At 43.1% G+C, this 19,916-nt stretch overlaps 1 protein-coding gene across 9 annotated transcripts in view; it reads right to left on the bottom strand.

Annotated features, from left to right (window-relative positions):
- KCNN1 (potassium calcium-activated channel subfamily N member 1) overlaps positions 1-19,477 on the bottom strand; it is a 54,804-nt gene extending 35,327 nt beyond the window's left edge. For 2 of the 9 annotated variants that reach the window (XR_009631999.2, XM_060786155.2), the window contains exons 1-2: positions 7,244-7,653; positions 20-517 (exon numbers count right to left, since the gene is read on the bottom strand). Coding sequence is in view for 8 of the 9 variants with exons in the window: in XM_060786155.2 (XP_060642138.1) it covers positions 20-517; positions 7,244-7,573 (828 nt within the window). In the remaining variant the exon portion in view is untranslated. Of the gene's footprint in view, positions 1-19; positions 518-5,177; positions 5,362-7,243; positions 7,655-11,848; positions 11,908-12,866; positions 12,954-14,627; positions 14,702-17,923 lie in introns of those variants that run through there. The other 7 variants (XM_067473046.1, XM_067473047.1, XM_060786156.2 and 4 more) reach the window with 7 other exon arrangements.
- Between the last annotated feature and the right edge of the window lie 439 nt (positions 19,478-19,916).

The raw sequence follows: 19,916 nt of genomic DNA, 5'->3' as shown, positions 1-19,916 counted from the left end.
CATTTGGCGGCAGACCCACCTTGGTGTAGACCCCCCAGGAGAGCTCAGTCTCGGTGACCATGACCACGATGCCAAACATGCCAAAGATGAGGGCATAGTCGCTGAGGCGCTTGCGCTTCTCAAAGAGGGCCCGGCGGTGTCCCAGCCGGTAGCCCACGTTCTGGTTCTTCTTGTGGGGCCGGTGGGCCTGGGCGCAGGGGTGGCGGTCATCCTCCTCCTCCTCCTCTTCCTCTTCTTCCTCCTCCTCGTCCCGTGGCCGCTGCACCCCCTCAGGACCCGGAGAGACCACCACCTCCAGGCGGGGGGCTGGGTGGCCGCGGAGGGGCTGCAGTGGCTGGGCCTCAGCCTCCGGCTCATGGGGGCGGCTCAGGCCGCTCAGTGGGCGGATGACCCCTCCGTTGTACCGGCAGGTGCTCATGGCGATCTCCGCAAAGGGGCCGGGTTGTGCGGGGGCGGCGGCGGCAGCGGCGGCACACCGGAATCCCGCATGGCTCAGGCTCCGGGGGTCAGCATGTGCCTGCAAAAGAAAGAGTAGAAGGAGAAGGGATTGAGTGTGCCTGACTGGCAAGAAGGACCCACTTCGGGTTTGAGTCTTAACTTTAGAGGAGCTCTCTTTGGTTGAGTTCTCCAAGGTGCTGAGTTGCATCCTGGGCTCCTTTGAAACCCAGGATGCAACTCACAACGTTATCATCTCACTAAGAAGAAGCCTTCTGTCTGCTTTAGGCTGTAGTCTGAACTTTAAAAGAAGAGGTCCCTTTGGGCAGCTCTTTCCAAAGGAGCTGTCCAAGGTACCAAATGCATTTGCCAGATCTTTCAAAGCCTGGGGTGAAACCCACAACATTATCATCTCTCTATCAAGAAGGTCTGCCTTCTGTCCACTTTGAGTTTGAATCCAAACTTTAAGGAGCTCTCCAAGGTATCAAATGCAATTTCAAGCTCTTTCAAAGCCTGGGACACAACCCAGACCATTATCATCTCTCTATCAAGAAGGATTGCCTTCTGTCTGCTTTGGGTTCTAGTCTGAACTGTAAAGGAGCTCTCTTTGGTGGAGTTCTCCAAGGTCCGGACACCTTTTCAAGCTCTTTCAAAGCATGGGATGGAAACCTACAGCATTATCACCTTCCTATCAAGGTCGGAGATTCGAATCCGAGGAGAGTGCGGATGAGCTCCTTCGGTCAGCTCCAGCTTCCCATGCGGGGACATGAGATAAACCTCCCACAAGGATGGTAAAACATCAAAACATCTGGGCATCCCCTGGGCAACATACTTGCAGACAGCCAATTGTCTCATACCAGAAGCGATTTGCAGTTTCTCAAGTCGCTCCTGACACAAAAAAAATCAAGAAGGATTGTCTTCTGTCTGCTTTGGGTTCTAGTCTGAACTCGAGCTCTCGAGTCCCTTTGAAGTCTGGGATGAAACCCACAACATTATCATCTATCTCTATCTGCTTTGGGTTCTAGTCTGAACTCTAAAGGAGCTCTCTTTTGTGGAGCTCTCCAAGGTGCTGAAAGACTTTTCAAATGCCTTCAAAGTCTGGGATGGAAACCCACAACACTATCATCTCTCTACCAAGAAGGACATCCTCCTGTCCACTTTGGGTTTGAGTCCAAAATTTCCAAGGTGTTGAATGCCTTTTTCGAGTGCCTTCAAAGCCCACAATGTTATCATTTTTCTTTCAAGAAGGACTCCCTCTGGTCCGCTTTGAGTCTGAACTTTAAGGGAGCTCTCTTTGGGCATCTCTTTCCAAAGGAGCTCTCCAAGGTACCAAATGCTATTTTCAAGCTTCCTTTCCCAAAGGAAGAATAGAAGAAAAAGTTGGGAGGAGGAGAAAGAAAAAGAGGAAAGAGAAAAAAAGAGAAGAGAAGGTCAGAAGGAGAAAGAAGAAGAGAAGGAGGGAAGGAAGAAGTCAGGAGGAGGAAGAGGGGGAGATGATGAAGAGGAAGAAAGGAAGAATAAGTCAGGAGGAAAAAGAAACCAAGGAAGAATAAAAGAAGTTGCAAGGAGGAGAAGAAAGAAAACAGGAAGTGGGTATCTATCTATCCTTTTCTTTCTCCTTCTCTTTTTCTTTCTATTTCTATCTTCTCCTCTTTTTCTATCTATCCCTATCTTCTCCTCTCCCCCATCTATCTATTCCTATCTCCTCCTCCTTTTTCTATATCTATTCTTATTATCTCTTTTTCTGTCTGTCCCTCTCTCCATCCAATCCATCCTTCAAGCCATTCATTCATCTTTTGCTCTCTCTCTCTCTCTCTCCGTTCATTCATCTATCCATGTATCAATCTATCCCTTTCTTCTCCTTTCTACCTATCTATCCATATTTTCCCCTTCTTCCCCTTTCCTATCTATCCTTATCTTCTCCTCTTATCTATCTATCTATCATCTATCTATTTTTTTCTCCTTCCCATCTCTCTCTGTCTATCCCTTCTTCTCTTTTCCTGTCTATCCCTCTTCTGCTTTCTTCTTCTTTTTTTCCTCTCTCTCCATCTATCCATTTGTCTATCCATCTCTCTCCCTATCCATATGTTCACATGTCTGTTTATCCATTCATACATCTATTTATTGATATCTGTCTGTCTATCTATCCCTTCATCCATTTATTGATCCATTTCCCTCTCTATCCATATATCCATAGATCTATCTATCTATCTATCTATCTATCTATCCACTTATTTATTGATCTATCTATTCCTTCACCCATTGATTGATCCATCCCCCTTTCTATCCAAATATCATATGTCTGTCTATCTATCCACCCATTCATCAATTTATTTATTGACCTATCTATCTATTCCCTTATCCATTTATTGATCTATCTCCCTCTTTAGCCGTATGTCCATAGGTCTATCTGTCTATCTATGTATCTATCCATCCATCCATCCATTTATTGACCTATCTATCCATATATCCATAGGTCTATCTGTCTGTCTGTCTATCTATTGATCTATCTATCCATTTATTTATTTATCTATCTATCCCTTCATCTATTAATTGATCCATCTCCCCCTCTATCCATATATCCATATATCCATAGGTCTATCTGCATTTATTTATTGATCCATCTATGCCTTCACCCATTTATTGATCCATCTCCCTCTCTATCAATATACCCATATGTTCATCTATTCATTCATTCATCTATTGTTCTATCTATCCCTATCCCTTTATTGATCCATCTCCCTCTTTATTCATATATCCATAAGTTTATCTATCTATTTATCCATTCATACATCTATCAATCTATGTATCTAGGAAGAACACTGGGAAGAAGAAGAAAAGGAAGAAAAGTCAAGAGGAGAAGAAAGAAAGAGGAAGAGAAGAAGTTGGCAGGAGAAAGAGAAAGAGGAAGGAAGAAAAAAAGAAGGAAGAAAAGAAGTCAAGAAGAGAATGAGAAAGAAGAGGAAGAGGAAAAGGAGGAAGAATATGAAGAAAGAGGACCAAGAAGAGTAAAAAGGAGAAAGGAGGAAGAAGAATAAGAAGAAACCAGGAGAAGAAGGAGAAAAAGGATGAATAAGAGAACAAAGGAGGAAGGAAAAAGAAGAAGAGGAGGAGGAAAAACCCTTGAAAACTCTTTCCCGACGCAGAGCCCAGAAAACCTTGAATGCACCAGAGATGCTGGCTTTCTTTCCCTTTTGCAGATTGGAGGTTTTTGCAGAGAAGAACTGCTGAGCTTCTCTTTCCTCAAATCCTGCAGCAGAAACCAACTCAGGCGGGAAAGTGGGGAGTTGTGCCAAAGGGATGCATGTGCTTCCAACTATTATTATTATTATTATCATCATCATCATCATCATCATCATCATCATCATCATCACCAGAAATGCGGTTGTAGCAATGCTTCACTGGCTCTCTTGCACACACATAGATAAATATATACAGATACACACACACACTTATAGTGTATGGACACACTATAAACTTATAGTGTACAGACACATGCATGTGGCCAGAACACATATACCTACATATATTTATACTGTATAGACACACACATGCAGCAGGGTCAGAAAGAGACATATATCATTGCATATAGAAAGACGCATATATAGATAGGGATATATATATATAGAGAGAGAGAGAGAGAGAGCGATGGATATATATATATATATATATACACACACACACACACACACACACATACATACACACACAACATATATAGGACAGACACAGATGTGGTAGGTAAAAAACCCCCACACACATACACATATATATAGGATATGTACATACAAGTATCTATACTGGACACACATGTACTTATCTACATTGGACACAAATAAATAGTGGACAGGCACACACACTCATATATATTAGACATATATGTGTGTATACATATACGTATATGTATATGCATATATCTATCTGCTAGACATACACGTGGCAGGGATAGACATAAAACCACACACATACATCTATAGTGTAGACATACACATATCTGCCAGTGACAGATAAAGATAGATAGACAGATAGATGCACCAAATGGGAACATATAGAGGCAAACATAGAGGGGGAGAAGGATGGAGAGAGAGGTGGCATAGACAGATAAATTAATAAATAGATGGATGAATAGATGGATAGATAGATAGATAGACATATGAATATACAGATAGAGAGGTAGATGGATGAATGGATGGATAGATAGATGGAGAGGGAGAGAAAGAGACAGATGGATGGATGGATGGATGGATGGATAGATAGATAGATAGATAGATAGATAGATAGATAGACGTATACAGAGATGGATAAATGGATGGATGAGTAGATGGATAGATAGAGATAGAGGGAGAGGGAGAGAGATAGATAGATTAGATAGATATGGATGGAGAGACAGAAAGATGAATGAATGGCTTGATGGATGGATTGGATGGAGGGAGAGAGAGAAACAGAAGAAGAGAAGGAGAAGAACAAGAGAGAAAAAGAGTAGAAGAAGATAAGGATGGATGGACAGACAGATGATATATAGATGGATGGGAAGAAGGAGGGGAGGAGGAAGGAAGGGAATGACAGGGACAGACATATAGAAAAAGAAAAAGGAAAGAGGGAAGAAGAAGATGATGATGATGAAGAAGAATGGAATAGACTGAGAAGCAGAGGAGAAGGAGAGGAGGATGAGGAAAGACCAAGAGGAAGAGAGATGCGCCAAAGGGAAAGGGATGGAGGGAGAGATCAAGAGGCCGTCCTACCAGAGCCTTTCCTCAAAGTACTGGGATGCAAGGGTTGCACAGCCTGAACCCTATAGATACTGCGGTGCAGAAAGGGGTGTGCGTGTGTGAATGTGGCTTATTCTGAGGGAAATGTCCCCATAGATCTCTATGGAGAGGGGCGGTCCCTGTTGAGGGGCAGGCCTCTCTTCTCCTTCCTCCTCCCCTTCTTTTCCTCTTTTTCTATAGTTCTATCCCCATCTTCGCCTCTCTATCAATCTATACTTTTCTTCTCCTTCTCATCTCTATCTATCCCTATCATCTTCTCCTTTTCTTTTATCTCTCTTCTCCTTCTTTCTTCTTCTTCTTCTCTCTCTCTCTCTCTCTCTCCATCCATCCACCCGTCTGTCTATCCATCTCTCTTTCCATCTATCCAAACATTCATCCCTCTCCCTATCCATGTTCAAACATCAATCTATCAATTCATACATCTATTTATTCAACTATCTATCAATCAATCTAGCTATCTATCCCTTCATCCATTATTGATCCATTTCCCTCTCTATCCATATATCATGTCTGTCTATCCATCCTTTTTTCTCCTTCTCATCTCTCTCTGTCTATCCCTATCTTCTCCTCTTTTTCTGTATATCCCTCTTCTTCTTTCTTCTTATTTTCTCTCTCTCCATTCATCCATCTGTCTGTCTGTCCATCTCTATCTTCATCTATCAAAACATTCATTCCCTTCTCCATATATTCAAATATCTATCTATCTATCTATCCATTTACTAATCCATCTCCCTCACTATCCATATGTCTGTCTGTCTATCAATCTATCTATTCATCCATTTATTGATCCATCTCCCTCTCTATCCATTTATCCATTCATACATCTATTGATCAATCAATCAATCAATGCATCTATTTATCTATCCCTTCATCCATCCATCTCCCTATCCACATATCCATCGATCCATCTATCTATCCATCCATGTATTGCTCCATCTCTCTCTCTCTCTCTCTCTCTCTATCCATTCATAAGTCTACGTGTTGATCCATTTGGTGCATCAGTGCATTGATCTATGTGTTCCCATTTGGTGCATCTATCTGTCTATTTATTGATCTACTTATCTATCCATCCATCCCTCTCTCTCTCCATCCATCTCTCCCTCGCTCTATGTATTTGGTGCATCTATCTATCTATCTATCTATCTATCCATCCATGTGTTGTTCCATCTCCCTCTCTATCCTTATAGTCATCCATCTATCTATCCATCCATCCATGTATTGCTCCATCTCCCCCTCTGTCTTTATATCCATACATCTATTTATCCATCCATTCATTAATCTATGTATTGCTCTATCTATCTATCGCTCTATCTATCTATCTTTCCATCCATCCCTTCGTCTGTCTGTCCATCTGTCTGCCTGCCTATCCATCCATGTGTTGCTCCATCTCCCTCTCTGTTTGCGTATCCATACATCAATCTATCCATCCATCTATCTATCCCTCCATTCGTCTGTCCATCCATCCATCCATCCATCCATCCATCCATCCATCCATGTACTACTCCATCTCTCTCTCTGTCCTTATATCCATCCATCTATTCATCTATTTATCTATCCATTCGTCCATCTGTCTATCCATCCATGTATTGCCCCATCTCCTTCACTGTCTGTATATCCATACCTTGATCTATTCATCCCTTCATCAGTCTATATATTGATCTATCCACCCATCCATCTGTCTGTCTGTCCGCCTATCCACCCACCCACCCATCCATGTATTGCTCCATCTCCCTTTCTGTCCATATATCTATCCATCCATCCATCTATCTATCCCTTCATTCGTCTGTCCATCCATCTATCCATCCATGTATTGCTCCATCTCTCTCTGTCCTTATCTATCTATCTATCCATCCATTCGTCTGCCTGCCTGTCCACGCACCTCCCTTTCTGCCCCTATGTGTACCCATGCATTCCTGGGTCTCCCGCTGCCCATGTGGTGGTGCACGACCTCTCCCTGGCCCTGCCTGTCGCCCTCCCTGTGGCTGGATGCCTGTGTGGGGAAGGGGCTGTCCCGCACTCTCCCTCTGCGCCTGACTCACCGTCCTGTGGAGCGGTGGGGGCGGCTTGCCGTGGGGCCAGGCGGGGAGGCTGCGGTGGGGTCCGCGCGGGGTCTGCCGTGCCCGCCGCCGCTGCTGCTGCTGCTGCTGTTGCTGCTGCTGCTGCTGGCGGGGGCCTTTGTGGTGCAGGGCGGTCCCGGCGCAGAGGGCCTGGAGCGAGAGGTAGACCAGCTGGCCCGGAGAGCGTCGCCCCCCTGGCAGGAAGGACAGGGCCGGGCGGGGGGCGGGAGAGGGCCGGGCGGGACCCCCCACCTCTGCCGAGGCCGATGCGGAAGCCCCAGCCGCTCTCTCCCGGCCCGGCCGCCAAGGCATGGCCCGCCGCCTCTGGCTCGGCAGGGGCGCTCACAGCCCCCCGCCCCCCCGGAAGGAGCAGACCCTTCCCATTGGAGGGAGGGAGGCCCCTGTGACATCACAGGCACCCCCCCTCCGCCCCCTCTCCAAAGTAACCCCCCACTCCACTCCCTTCCTCGGGCCGGCGGCGCCTGCTGCTGCTCCTGCTGCTGCGGCAAAAAGGAACGCCATCCCTGCCTTCCCCTCTTGCTTGCCCTCTTTCCCTCCTCACTTATTTTTCCCGCCCTCCCTCCTTCCCCTCTTGCCATCTCCTCCTCCTCCTCCCTCTTTCTATCTTTCCCTCCTTCCCTCCCTCCCTATCTTTTTTTTCTTTCCCTCAGCTTTCTTTCTCTCCTTCTTCTCCTCCTCCTCTCCCTTCCTTATCTTTCCTTCCTTCCCCTCTTCCCTTCTCCGTCCCTTCCCCCCTTTATTTTTCTTTCTCTTTCCATCTCTTCCTCCTTCCCTTCCCTTCTTTCTTTCCTCTTTTTATCCTCTTTCCATCTTTCTCTCGTTTCAGTCCAATCTTTCGTTCTTTCCTTCCTTTCTTCAGCTTTCTTTCTTTTCCTTCTTCACATTCCCATTTTCCTTCCTTTCTATCTTGTCTATCTTTCCTTCCCCTCTCCCCTCCTCCTTTCCTTCTTTCTTTCCTTCTGTCCTCTTTCTATCTTTCCTTCCTTCCTTCCCCCTCTTTCTGCCTCTTTCCTCCTTCTATTCCCCTTTCCTTCCACCCCCTTCTCTCTTTCCATCTCTTCCTCATTCCCCTTCACTCCCTCCTTCCCTGCCTTCCTCTCTTCCTCCCCCTTACATTCCATTCTTTCCATCTTCTCCTTCCCCTCTTTCATTTCTTTTCTTTCCCCTCCCTCATCTTTCCTTCCATTCTTCCTTCCTTCTTTCCCCTCTCTGTCTTTTCCTTCTTCTATTCCCCTCTTCCCTTCCCTTCCTTCCCCTTCCTTCTTTCTTTCTTCTCCTTTCTTATCTTTCTTACTCTTTTCCCTCCCTTTCCTGTCTGTCTGTTCTCTGTCTGTTCCTCCTTCCCATTCCCCTCTTTGTTACCTTCCTTCCTTCCCCTTTCCAACTCCTTCTTGTTCCCTTCCCCTTTTTCTTTCCTTCATCTGTTTCTGTCTTTTCCTCCTTCCATCTTTCTCTTTACTTTCCCCTCCTTTCTTACTTTTTTCTTCCTCTCTTTCCATCTCTGCCTCCTTTGCTTCACAACTTTCCTTCCATCTTTCTTCCTTTCCTCCCTTCATCTACCTCCCTCCCTTTCCATCTTTCCTTCCTTCCTTTCTTCCTTCCCTTTTCTGTCTTTTCCTCCTTCCATTCCCGTATTTCTTTCCTTCCTCTTTTTCTGTCATTTCTTACTTCCAGTTCCCTCTTCCCTCCCTCATTCCCTTCCTCCTTTCCTTTCCCCCTCCTTATTTTTCTTCCTCTCTTTCCATCTTTCCCTCCTTCCCTTCCCTTCCCCTCCTTCTGTCTTTTCCTCATTTCTTCCATGCTGTGTCTTTCTTTCCTTCTTTTCCTCCTTCCCCTCTTTCCATCTCCTCCTCCCTCCCTTCCCCTCTTTCTGTTTTTCTCTCCTTCCCTTCTTTCTTCCCTTCCTTTCTTCCTCTTCCTTCCTTTCCACCTTCAATTCCCTTCTTTCCTTCCTTTCCCTTCCTTCCTCAACTTTCTTCCTCTCTTTCAATTTTTCCTCCTTCCCTTCCTTCTTTCTTTTTCCCTCCTTATTCTCACCTCTCTTTCCACCTTTCTCTCATTCCCATCCCATCCCATCTTTCCTTCCTTCCTTCCTTCCTTCCTTCCTTCCTTCTGCTTTCTTTCTTTTCCATCTTTGCTTCCCCTCTTTCCTTCCTTTCTTCTTTACCATTTTTCTTCTTCTCTCCTCTTTTCCTTCTTTCTAACCTTCCTTCCCCTTTCTACCTTTCCCTCCTTTACTTCCTTCCTTCCTTCCTCCCTCTCTTTCTATCTTCCCCTCCTTCCCTTCCTCCCTCCCTCCCTTTCTGTCTTTCCACCTTCCATTCCCCCCTTTCCTTCCACCTCCTCCTTCCTTATTTTTCTTTCTCTCTTCCCATCTTTTCCTTATCCTATTCACTCCCTCCCTCACTTACTTCCCCTTTCTGTCTTTTCCTCCTTCCATTCCCCTCTTTCAGTCTCCTCCTTCCCCTCTTTCCTTCCTTCTTTTCTTTCCCCTCCCTCGTCTTTCCTTTCATTCTTCCTTCCTTCTTTCCCCCTTCTGGCTTTTTCTTCTTTCACTCCACTCTTCCCTCCCTCCCTTCCCCTTCTTTTCTTCCTTCCAATCTTTCCCTTCTTTCCTTCCTCTTCCTTTTTTCTTCCCCTTTCTTACTTTTTCCCTCCCTTCCTCTGTCTGTCATTTATTTATTTATTTATTTATTTATTTCGGGCTTTTATATCCTGTCCTATCTCAACCTTCACAGAGGGACTCAGGACTGTCTTTTCCTCCTTCCATCCCTCTCTTTACTTTCCCCTCCTTTCTTACTTTTATCTTCCTCTCTTTCCATCTCTGCTTCCTTCCCTTTTCTTTCATTCTTTCTTTCCTTCCATCTTTCTTCCTTTTCTTCCTTCATCTCCCTCCCTCCCTTTCCATCTTTTCCTCTTTCCTTCCCCTTTCTTTCTTTTCCTCCTTCCATTCCCATCCTTCCTTCCTTCCCTTCCAATCCTTTCTTCCCTTCTTTCCATCTTTTCCTCCTTCCCTTTCACTCCTTCCTTCCTCTTTCTTCTTTTCTTCCTTTCCTTTCCCCTTTCCTTCCTTTATCTACCTCCCTCACTTTTGATATTTCCCTCCTTCCTGTCCCCTTTCTCTCTCTCTTTCCTTCCGCTTCCTTTTTCTCTTCCCCTCTTCCTTTCCTTCTTTCCTTCTTCTCCTGCTCCCTTTCCATCCTTCCTTCCTTCCGTCATCTCCCTTTCTTTCCATTTTTTCTCATTCCTTTTCACTTCTTCCTTCCATCCTTTTCCTCCTGTCCTTCCCCTTTTCCATCCCTCCTTCCTTCATCTCCCTCCCTCTCTTTCTATCTTTACCTTCTTCTCTTCTCCTTTCTTTCTTTCTTCCCTTCCTTCTTTTCCTCCTTTCCTGCCTCCTTTCCATCCATTCTTCCTTCCTTCCTTCATCTCCCTTCCTCTCTTCGCTCCTTCCTTCCCTTCTTTTCCTCCTTTACTGCCTCCTTTCCTTTCTTATCTTTCTTTCTTTTCCTCCTTTCCTTCTCCCTTTTCCATTATTCCTTCATCTCCCTTCCTCTCTTCTCTTTTCCTTTTTCCTTTTTTACTTTCCTTCTTTTCCTCCTTTCTGTCCCCCTTTTTCATCCACCCATCCTCCCTTCCTTCTCCCTCCTTCTCTTTCCATCTTTTCCTCCTTCCCTTTCACTCCTTCCTTCCTTTCTTCCTTTTGTTCTTTTCCTTAGGGGAAAGGATGTGTAGTTTCCAAAAATGAGGACCGGAAATGCAGGCAAAGAATGGATGAAGGTGTTCGACCAAGGAAGCCCCCTGAAGGTATGGCCATTGTCATACATTATTCAGATATGTCCTTATACCTCATTTTGCTCTCTTGGCGATCAATAAATAAAAAAATAATAGGAGGAGAAAGAGGAGGAGAAAGGGTGGGGGGTGGATGGAATGAAAAGATAGATAGAAGGATGGATCAATAAAATAGGAGAAGAAATAGATGGATGGATCAAACACTAGATGGATAGAGGAGGAGGCGGGATAGATGGATGGATCAATCAATAGAAGAAGGAGAAGGAAAGAAGGAGGAGAAGAAGAAAAAAGGATAGATGGAAGGCTCAATCAATAGATAAATCAAGAAGGAGAAGGAAAGAAAGGAGATAGATGGATGGACCAATCAATAGAAAGATAGATAAAAAAGGAGGAGAAAGAATAGATTGATGGATCAATAGATGGACGGACGGACAGACAGATAGATTAAAAGATAGATATATGGATGAATAGATGGATGGATGGATCAATAGATTGATAGATGGATTAGTTCTTTATTGATCTATCTATCTATCAATCCATCCATCTATCTATTGATCCATCCAAGAGAAGGGAAAAACAAAGAAGAAGAGATGGATCAATAAATAGAGGAAGAAGAAAAGAAGCCCATTCCAAATGCATTAAAAGAGTACATAAGAAACTAATGACCACACTGTCGATTTGATGCAGTTTGCCCATCGCGTGGAGGCTTGGCAGTTCAAACAGGTGCCAAACTGTGTTAATTCTCCAGTGCGGATGCTTCTTTGGGCAGCTCACCTGCTCCACTCCCGTCCCTCATGGTGAGAGTCTTCACAGGGTTTTGCTATAGAAGCTGCCTAGGAAAACAAAGGGAAAGAAGAGATATTGAAACTGTCAGACTGATTGATCAACTAAACTGCATTAATTCTGCAGTGTAGACACGTCCTGGGAGCCTTGAGTTCGAATCCTTGCTAATATTGACCAAATGGCTTTCAAATTGATAATACTTATACTAACATAAGAAATATGATTATTCCTATTATTATTCCTATAATAAATGTAATGCATATCATTATTCCTATTATGATTCCTATAATAATTTTAATAAATATAATTGTTATTCTATAGTTATTCCCATTATAATTCTTATGCTAATATTATCAATATTATTATTCCCATAATAAATATAATAAATATTTGAGTCTCCTTCGGGAGGGATAAAGCGGGGTATTAATAATAATAATAATAATAATAATAATAACAACAACAACAACAACAATTCCTATTATTATTCCCACAAAAATTTAATAAATATAATTATTATTCACATTATTATTCCTACAATAAATTTAATAAATATTATTATTCCCATTATTGATCCCACTATGCTGTTGTTGTTTGGTTGCATTCTGAAATTCACATTATTATAAAAATGTATAATATCAGAAAGGACTACTACCTCCCCCACTTTATAGGAAAACTACTACAAAACAGGAGCTTTTTTGTTGAGTTCCAGGGCCAGAGAAGCAGATGGCGAAAACAGAAGAATGGCCTGCCTCAGGGGAGCGTGCTTGCTCCATCAATGTTTAACATTTACATTTACACTGCCAGAAGGGACAGAGTTTCATCTATCTGATGATCGTGCCATCACTGCTCAAGCAGGGAGCTTTGCAATGGTTGGACAAAAGCTTTCTGAAGCTCTAGGTGCTTTTACTGCCTATTACAGAGAAAACCAGCTGATTCCTAATCCATCTAAAACGCAGACATGTACTTTTCATCTTAAGAACAGACAAACATCTCAATCTCTGAGGATTACCTGGGAGGGAATCCCACTGGAATATTGCAGCACACCAAAATACCTCGGAGTCACTCTGGACCATGCTCTGACTTACAAGAAGCACTGCTGTAATATCAAGAAAAACGTGGGTACCAGAAATAACATCATATGAAGGCTGACTGGCATAACCTGGGGATCACGACCAGGCACAGTGAAAACATCTGCCTTTGTGCTTTGCTACTCTGCTGCTGGGTATGTATGCCCAGTGTGGAATACATCTCACCACGTTAAAACAGTGGACGTGGCTTTTAATGAGACATGACACATTATCACAGGATGTCTATGCCCAAAACTGCTGGAGAAATTACACTGTACCACCTGACATCCACCTGGAAGTAGTTGCCAGCAATGAAATGACCAAGGCAGTGACATCTCTGGCCCATCATCTGTTTGGATATTGGCCAGCATGCCAACGCCTTAAATCAAAAAATAGCTTCCTAAGCTCTATGGAGATACTCATAGGGACACCTCAGCAAGCCAATGCCTTAAATCAAGAAACAGTTTGCTAAGAGCCACAAAGATACTCGCGGGAACACCTCAGCAAGCAAGAGTCCAAAAGTGGCAGGCTAAAACCTGGAACCTCAATGTGTGGCTGATACCAAATGAGAAACTCCCCGCTGGGCACACAGAAGGCTGGGCGACTTGAAAGCTGCTGAACAGACTGTGCTCTGGAACCATGACATGTAGAGCCAACCTTAAGAAATGGGGCCACAAAGTGGAATCCACGACATGCGAATGTGGCGAAGAGCAAACCACAGGCCACCCACTACAATGCAGCCTGAGCCCTGCCACATGCACTATGGAGGACCTTCTCACAGTGACACTCCAAGTTGCCAGTTTCTGGTCAAAGGACATTTAGCATAATGCCAAGTTTTTAACTTTGTGTATGGTTTTTCTATACATTATAACTGTATTCTCATTTTGCTTCTGACACAATAAATAAATAAATATTCTTGTTGTTATTTTCAACCAGGGAAACCCTCTAATTGATCTGGTTTCCAGTTACTCCGTCCTTCGACAAGGGATGACAACGATCCCGATTCAATGTTTGCAAAACTGCAATAAATATAAACAAAACCTCATTGTGCATCTGTCTCTTCTGCCTCGCTTTCTCCTTCCTTTCTTTTCATCTGATGGTTAATTACTTTTCCTTAATTTATTTCCACCGGGGCAGAAGCGTAAATATTTCATGGGCCACTTGTCCCTTTCCTTCTGCTGCCGGATCAATTACTTTCTTATTAGCCTGATTAATCGACTCATCTCCAAAAGGGATTTCTAAAAGGCTTGAGGACAACTGCTATTTATCCAATAATAATAATAATAATAATAATAATAGAGGGGACTGATCAATAGCAATAGACAAATCAATATAATCAATAATGATAATCACTTGCATCCCATAATAATAATAATAATAATAATAATAATAATAATAATAATAGAGGGGACTGATCAATAGCAATAGTCAAATCAATATAATCTCTTCTATCCCATAATAAAAATAATCATAATCATAATAATAGTGGGGACTTATCAATAGCTATAGACCAATCAATATAAACAATAATGCTAAACACTTGCATCTAATAATAGTAGTAATAATAATAATAGAGGCAGCTTATAAATAGCAATAGACAAATCAATATAATAAATCATGATAACCTCTTGCGTCCCACAATGATGATGGTGACAATGAGATGAGCTATCTAATAAATATAATCAATCATGATAATAACTTACATCTAATATTTATTTATTTATTTATTTAGAAAGTTTATATACCGGTCTTCTCACCTCGAACGAGGGTGTGCTATCTATAGTAAAAGACAAATCACAATAATCAATAATGATAATCACTTGCATCTAATGATGATGATTATGATGATGCACCAATGATATTATTGTTGTTGTTGTTGTTGGACCCCTGTGTCATTATTATTATTGGGTTGCTGTGAGTTTTCCAGGCTGTCTGGCCATGTTCCAGAAACATGCTCTCCTGACATTTCGCCCACATCTATGGCAGGCATCCACAGAGTTTGTGAGTCGTATTGGAAACTAGGCAAGTGGGGCTTATATATCTGTGGAATGATGTCCAGGGTGGGAGAAAGAACTCTTGTCTGCTGGAAGCAAGTGTGGCTGTTGCAATTGGCCATCTTAATTAGCACTGAGTAACCTTGCAACTGCGAAGTCAATCAGTGAGGGTGTCTGCATAGAGGTCTGTTGGAAATGAGGCAAGTGGACTGTATATATATCTGTGGAATGATGTCCAGGGTGAGAGAAAGAACTCTTATCTGTTGGAAGCAAGTGGGAATTGGCCACCCTGATTAGCATTTAATGGCCAAGCAGCAACCACCCAGGCTTTGAAGCTGCTAGGCTGTTGAATGCAAATCAAGGTGGCCAATTGCAACATTCCCACTTGCCTCAGGCAGACAAGAGTTCTTTCTCCCACCCTGGACATTATTCCACAGGTGTATATATATATAAACCCCACTTGCCTAGTTTCCAACAGACCTCAGAATCTCTGAGGATACCTACCATAGATGTGGGCGAAACGTCGGGACAGAAAGCTTCTGGAACATGGCCAGACAGCCCAGAAAACTCACAGCAACCCAGTGATTCCAGCCATGAAAGCCTTACACAACACATTATTATTGGATCCCAGTGACATTATTACTATTACTATTATTACTATTATTATTATTATTCCTTTTTTGGACTTAGTGATGTTGTTATTGTTGTTGTTGCTATTATTATTATTACTATTATTATTTAGGTTGGACCCTGATGTCATTGTTGTTGTTGTTGTTCCTTGTTTTGAACTGCTTTTCTTAGCTTTGCAGTCTGGAGATTGCAATCTCCCTTTGGTTTTCCTGCTTGAAGAAGGAACCAAGCTAGAGTTTTGCAAAACCTTTTCCCCTTTTTCTTTTCTTTTTCCAGGACCGAATTGGCAAAGGCTTTGCAAAAGGGCCGGCTGGGCGTATTTTGGGCGCCTCTTGCTTCTGCAGGGATTAACAATGAACGAATGCCAGGGAAAGAGGGCTATTCATAGCCCTTGTTCATAGCCCTTTTGTTCGGGGGGAATGAATGGCTGGCAGGTGCTTCGGAAGGAAGGTGGCTGGAAAACACCCTTTGCAGGCCTGCCTGGCAGAACTATAAATCCCATCGCCCTGAGCCAGGGAGGCCTCTTGGTCCCAGGGAGTAGATCTTTCCCAATATCTATTTCTCTATCTATTGATCCATGCATTTTCCAAGACAGCGCCCACATCCAGAGAGAACTGCAATTCATCCTGGACGATGAGAGTTGTAGTCCAGCCACATCCAGGGAGCACTGGGCCAAACTTGGCACACAGGCTCAACATGACCAACTTTAAGCACCGAATGGGTTTGGACGGCAATGGCAGAGGATGATAGAAGTTATAGTCCACCAGAATTGACCCTGGATTATGGGAGTTGTAATACATCCACATCAAGAGAACTTTAAGTATCACCTGGGTTTGGGTGTCAATAGCAGAGGATTATAGACATGATAGTCCACCAGAATTGACCCCAGATGATGGGAGCTGTACTCCACCCACATCCAGAGAGCTTTAAGTACTGACTGGGTTTGGACTGCAATGGCAGCAGATGATGGGAGTTGTAGTCCATTCACAATCAATGAACACTGTGAACCCCACTAATGATGGATCTGGACCAACTTTAAAGTACGGATTGGGTTTGGGCAGCAATGGCAAAGGATAATGGGAGTTATGTTCACTGGAACTGGTCCCTGGGTGATAGGAGTTGTAGTTCATCCACATCCAGAGACCCAGCAAGACCAACTTTAAGTACTGATTGCGTTTGGATAGCAATGGCAGAGGATGATGGGAGTTATTTTATAGTGAAATTGACTCTAGATGATGGGAGTTGTAGTCCATCCATATTCAGAGACCCAGCAAGACCAAATTTAAGTACTGATTAGGTTTGGATGGCAACGGCAAAGGATGATGGAAATTATAGTCCACCAGAATTGATCCCTGGATGATGGAAGTTGTAGTTCACTCACAATCAAATAACATAATGAACCTCACCAATGACAGATCTAGGCCAAACAGACTCTAATGTGACTAACTTTTGTGCAAGGGCAGAGGATGATGGAAGTTATAGTCCACCAGAATCTGTCCTGGATTATGGGAGTTGTAGTCCATTCAAATATAGAGTGCACTGTGAAACCCATGAAGGATGGATCTGGACCAACTTTTAAGTACTGATTGGGTGTGGAGGGCAATGGCAGAGGATGGTGGGAGTTATAGTTCACCAGAATTGACCCTGGATGATGGGAGTTGTCGTTCACCCACAATCAAATAACACTGTGAACCCCACCAATGATGGATCTAAATCTAGCTTGTCACACAGACCCAACATGGCCAAGTTTAAGTACGGATTGGGTTTGATCTGGGATGATGGGAGTTGTAGTTCGGCCACCTGCGAACCCCACCAATGATGAATTTAGACCAAGCTCAGCATGAAGATCCACCTGGACCAACTTGGAAGTCCTGGGAGAAGGGTCGGGACAGCAATCCAATCTCCCGCATCCGAAAGACGTATCCTACATATGGAGTGCTATTGGAATGTCCATGGATAGAATCCAAACAATGCCTCAAACTCTCCCCTTGTATTATTATTATTATTATTATTATTATTATTATTATTATTATGTATTGCCAACAATGAAGACTAAAGCCTTGATTGAGGAACAAAGGAAGTGCTGCAGCTCTGTTTGGCATATAAGAAGTTGTTCTAATTAGAATAATTCATTTGCTGGAGCAATTTGTCACGCTTTCCATCTCCAGCCACCTAGCAACCCAATGCAGGGCAAAAGGTGGGACATGAATCATTTAATATATGTGTGTGTATATACACACACATATACATGCATATATTCAAATGATATTTTTTCCCCCGCTTTAGAAATCCATAGAATAAATAGGTTTCTTGGTTTCCCTTTCTAGAGCGGATGATATCCCATTCCCAAGTTCAAGGTGAGAACTCCAACTTACCTAGACGTAGCAGCAGCACCACCACCAATCCTGTTGTAGTTCTCCTTTTGGAAAGAAAGGATGGAAGGGAAGGAAGGAAGGATGCTTTTGCTCTGGTTCTTCTCCAAAGACACACTTTGGGAAAGGGGGTGTCCTTTCTTTTGTTTTCCTGTCTATAACACTCCAGGAAGAAGAAGGAAGGAAAGAATGAAGGAAGGAAAGGGAAAGGAAAGAAAAAAGGCAAGGAAAGGAACAAAAGGAATAAAAGAAGCAAGGAAGGGAAGGGAAGAAGAAATCAATGGTAAGGAAGTGCAGGAAAGAAGAAAGGAAGGGAAAAAGAAAGGAAGGAAAGGTAAGGAAAGAAGAAAGGTAAGGAAAGCAAAGAAAAGAAAGAAGAAAAGAAAGGGAAGGAAGGGAAGAAAAGGAAAGAAGAAAGGAAGGAAAGAAATGGAAGAAGAATGGAAGGAAATGAAAGAAGAAAAGAAAGAGAAGGAAGGAAAGAGAAGGGAGGGAGGGAGGGAGGAAAGAAGAAAGAAAAGGAAAGAAAGGAAAAGGAAGAAGAAAAGAAGGAAAGGAAAGAAGAAAGGAAAGGGAGGGGAGGGGAGGGAAGGAAAAGAAAGGGAAGGGAAGAAGGAAGGAAAGAAGGACAAAAAGAAGGAAAGGAAAGGTAGAAAGAAAGGAAATTAAGGAAAGGTAAGAAAAAAGGAACGAAAGGAAGGAAAGAAGAAAAGAAAGGAAAGGAAAGGAAGGAAGGGAACGAAGAAAGGAAAGAAGGAAGGGAAGGGAAGAAGAAAGGTAAGGAAAGGAAAGAAAAGAAAGACGAAAGCAAGGAAATAAAGGAAATAAAGAAAAAGAAAGACTAAAGGGAGGAAGGGAATGGAAGAAAGGAAAGAAGGAACGAATGAATGAAAGGAATGAATGAATGAAAGAAAGAAAGGGAAGATAGGGAAAGGAAAGAAGAAAGGAAGGGAAGAAAAGGAAGGAAAGAAAGGGAAGAAAGAAACAGAAAGAATAAGGGAAGGAAGGAAAGAAAAGAAGAAAGGATAGGATAGGAAAAGGAAGCAGTTCCCTTTTTGCCCTGTGTCTTCTCCTCCGATGCAGGCTTGTGCTTTCCCCCCCTTTTTGCTTCCCTCTCAATAATAAAAGCAGGGCTTGCCTCTTGCTGGCCTTGCCCTTCTCCAGCAAGAAGAAGAGTGAAGGACAAAAGCAAAGCCCTCTGTGTGCCGCGCCTGCCTGCCTGCCTGCCTGCCTGCCTGCCTGCCTGCCTGCCTCTCCTTCCTTCCTTCCTTCCTTCCTTCCTTCCTTCCTTCCTTCCTTCCTTCCCTCTCCCTCTCTCCCTCTCTTTCTGTCTGTCTCTGGCAGAGGGGTTTCCCTGGCTCAGGGCAAATGCAGGGAATCTACCCAGGGAAGGAAGGGAGGAAGGAAGGAAGGAAGGAGGGGCGTTCCTGGGTGATGATGATGCTGCGTAGAAAGAAGAGAGGAGAATCCGCCTCTTGCCTTCTTTTCCTCCCTTCTGCGCTCCCTCGCTCTCGGCTCCAGAGCCTGCTTATCATCGCTTGGCATCAAGGAGGGGTCCAACCTGGAAATAAAAACAATATTTTTATATATTATATTATTACAATATTATAAATATTTATATTATAACATTATATTATATTATATTAATATATTAAAATAGTCATAATATAATATTTAATAACACTATTATTATATTATATTAATTATATTTATTAAATTATATTAATACATTAATATAATATTATTATTACAATATTATATTAAATTATATAGAATCATAGAGTTGGAAGAGACCTCATGGGCCATCTAGTCCAACCCCCTGCCAATATGCAGGGATATAGCATTCAAAGCACCCCTGACAGATGGCCATCCAGCCTCTGTTTAAAAGCTTCCAAAGAAGGAGCCTCCACCACACTCCAGGGCAGAGAGTTCCACTGCTGAACAGCTCTCACAGTCAGGAAGTTCTTCCTCATGTTCAGATGGAATCTCCTTTCTT

This window comes from Anolis sagrei, chromosome X, assembly GCF_037176765.1.
Source record: "Anolis sagrei isolate rAnoSag1 chromosome X, rAnoSag1.mat, whole genome shotgun sequence".
Lineage (NCBI taxonomy): Eukaryota > Metazoa > Chordata > Lepidosauria > Squamata > Dactyloidae > Anolis > Anolis sagrei.
The sequence above is the reverse complement of the archived record's forward strand: the minus strand, read 5'-3'. Positions and strand labels throughout refer to the sequence as shown.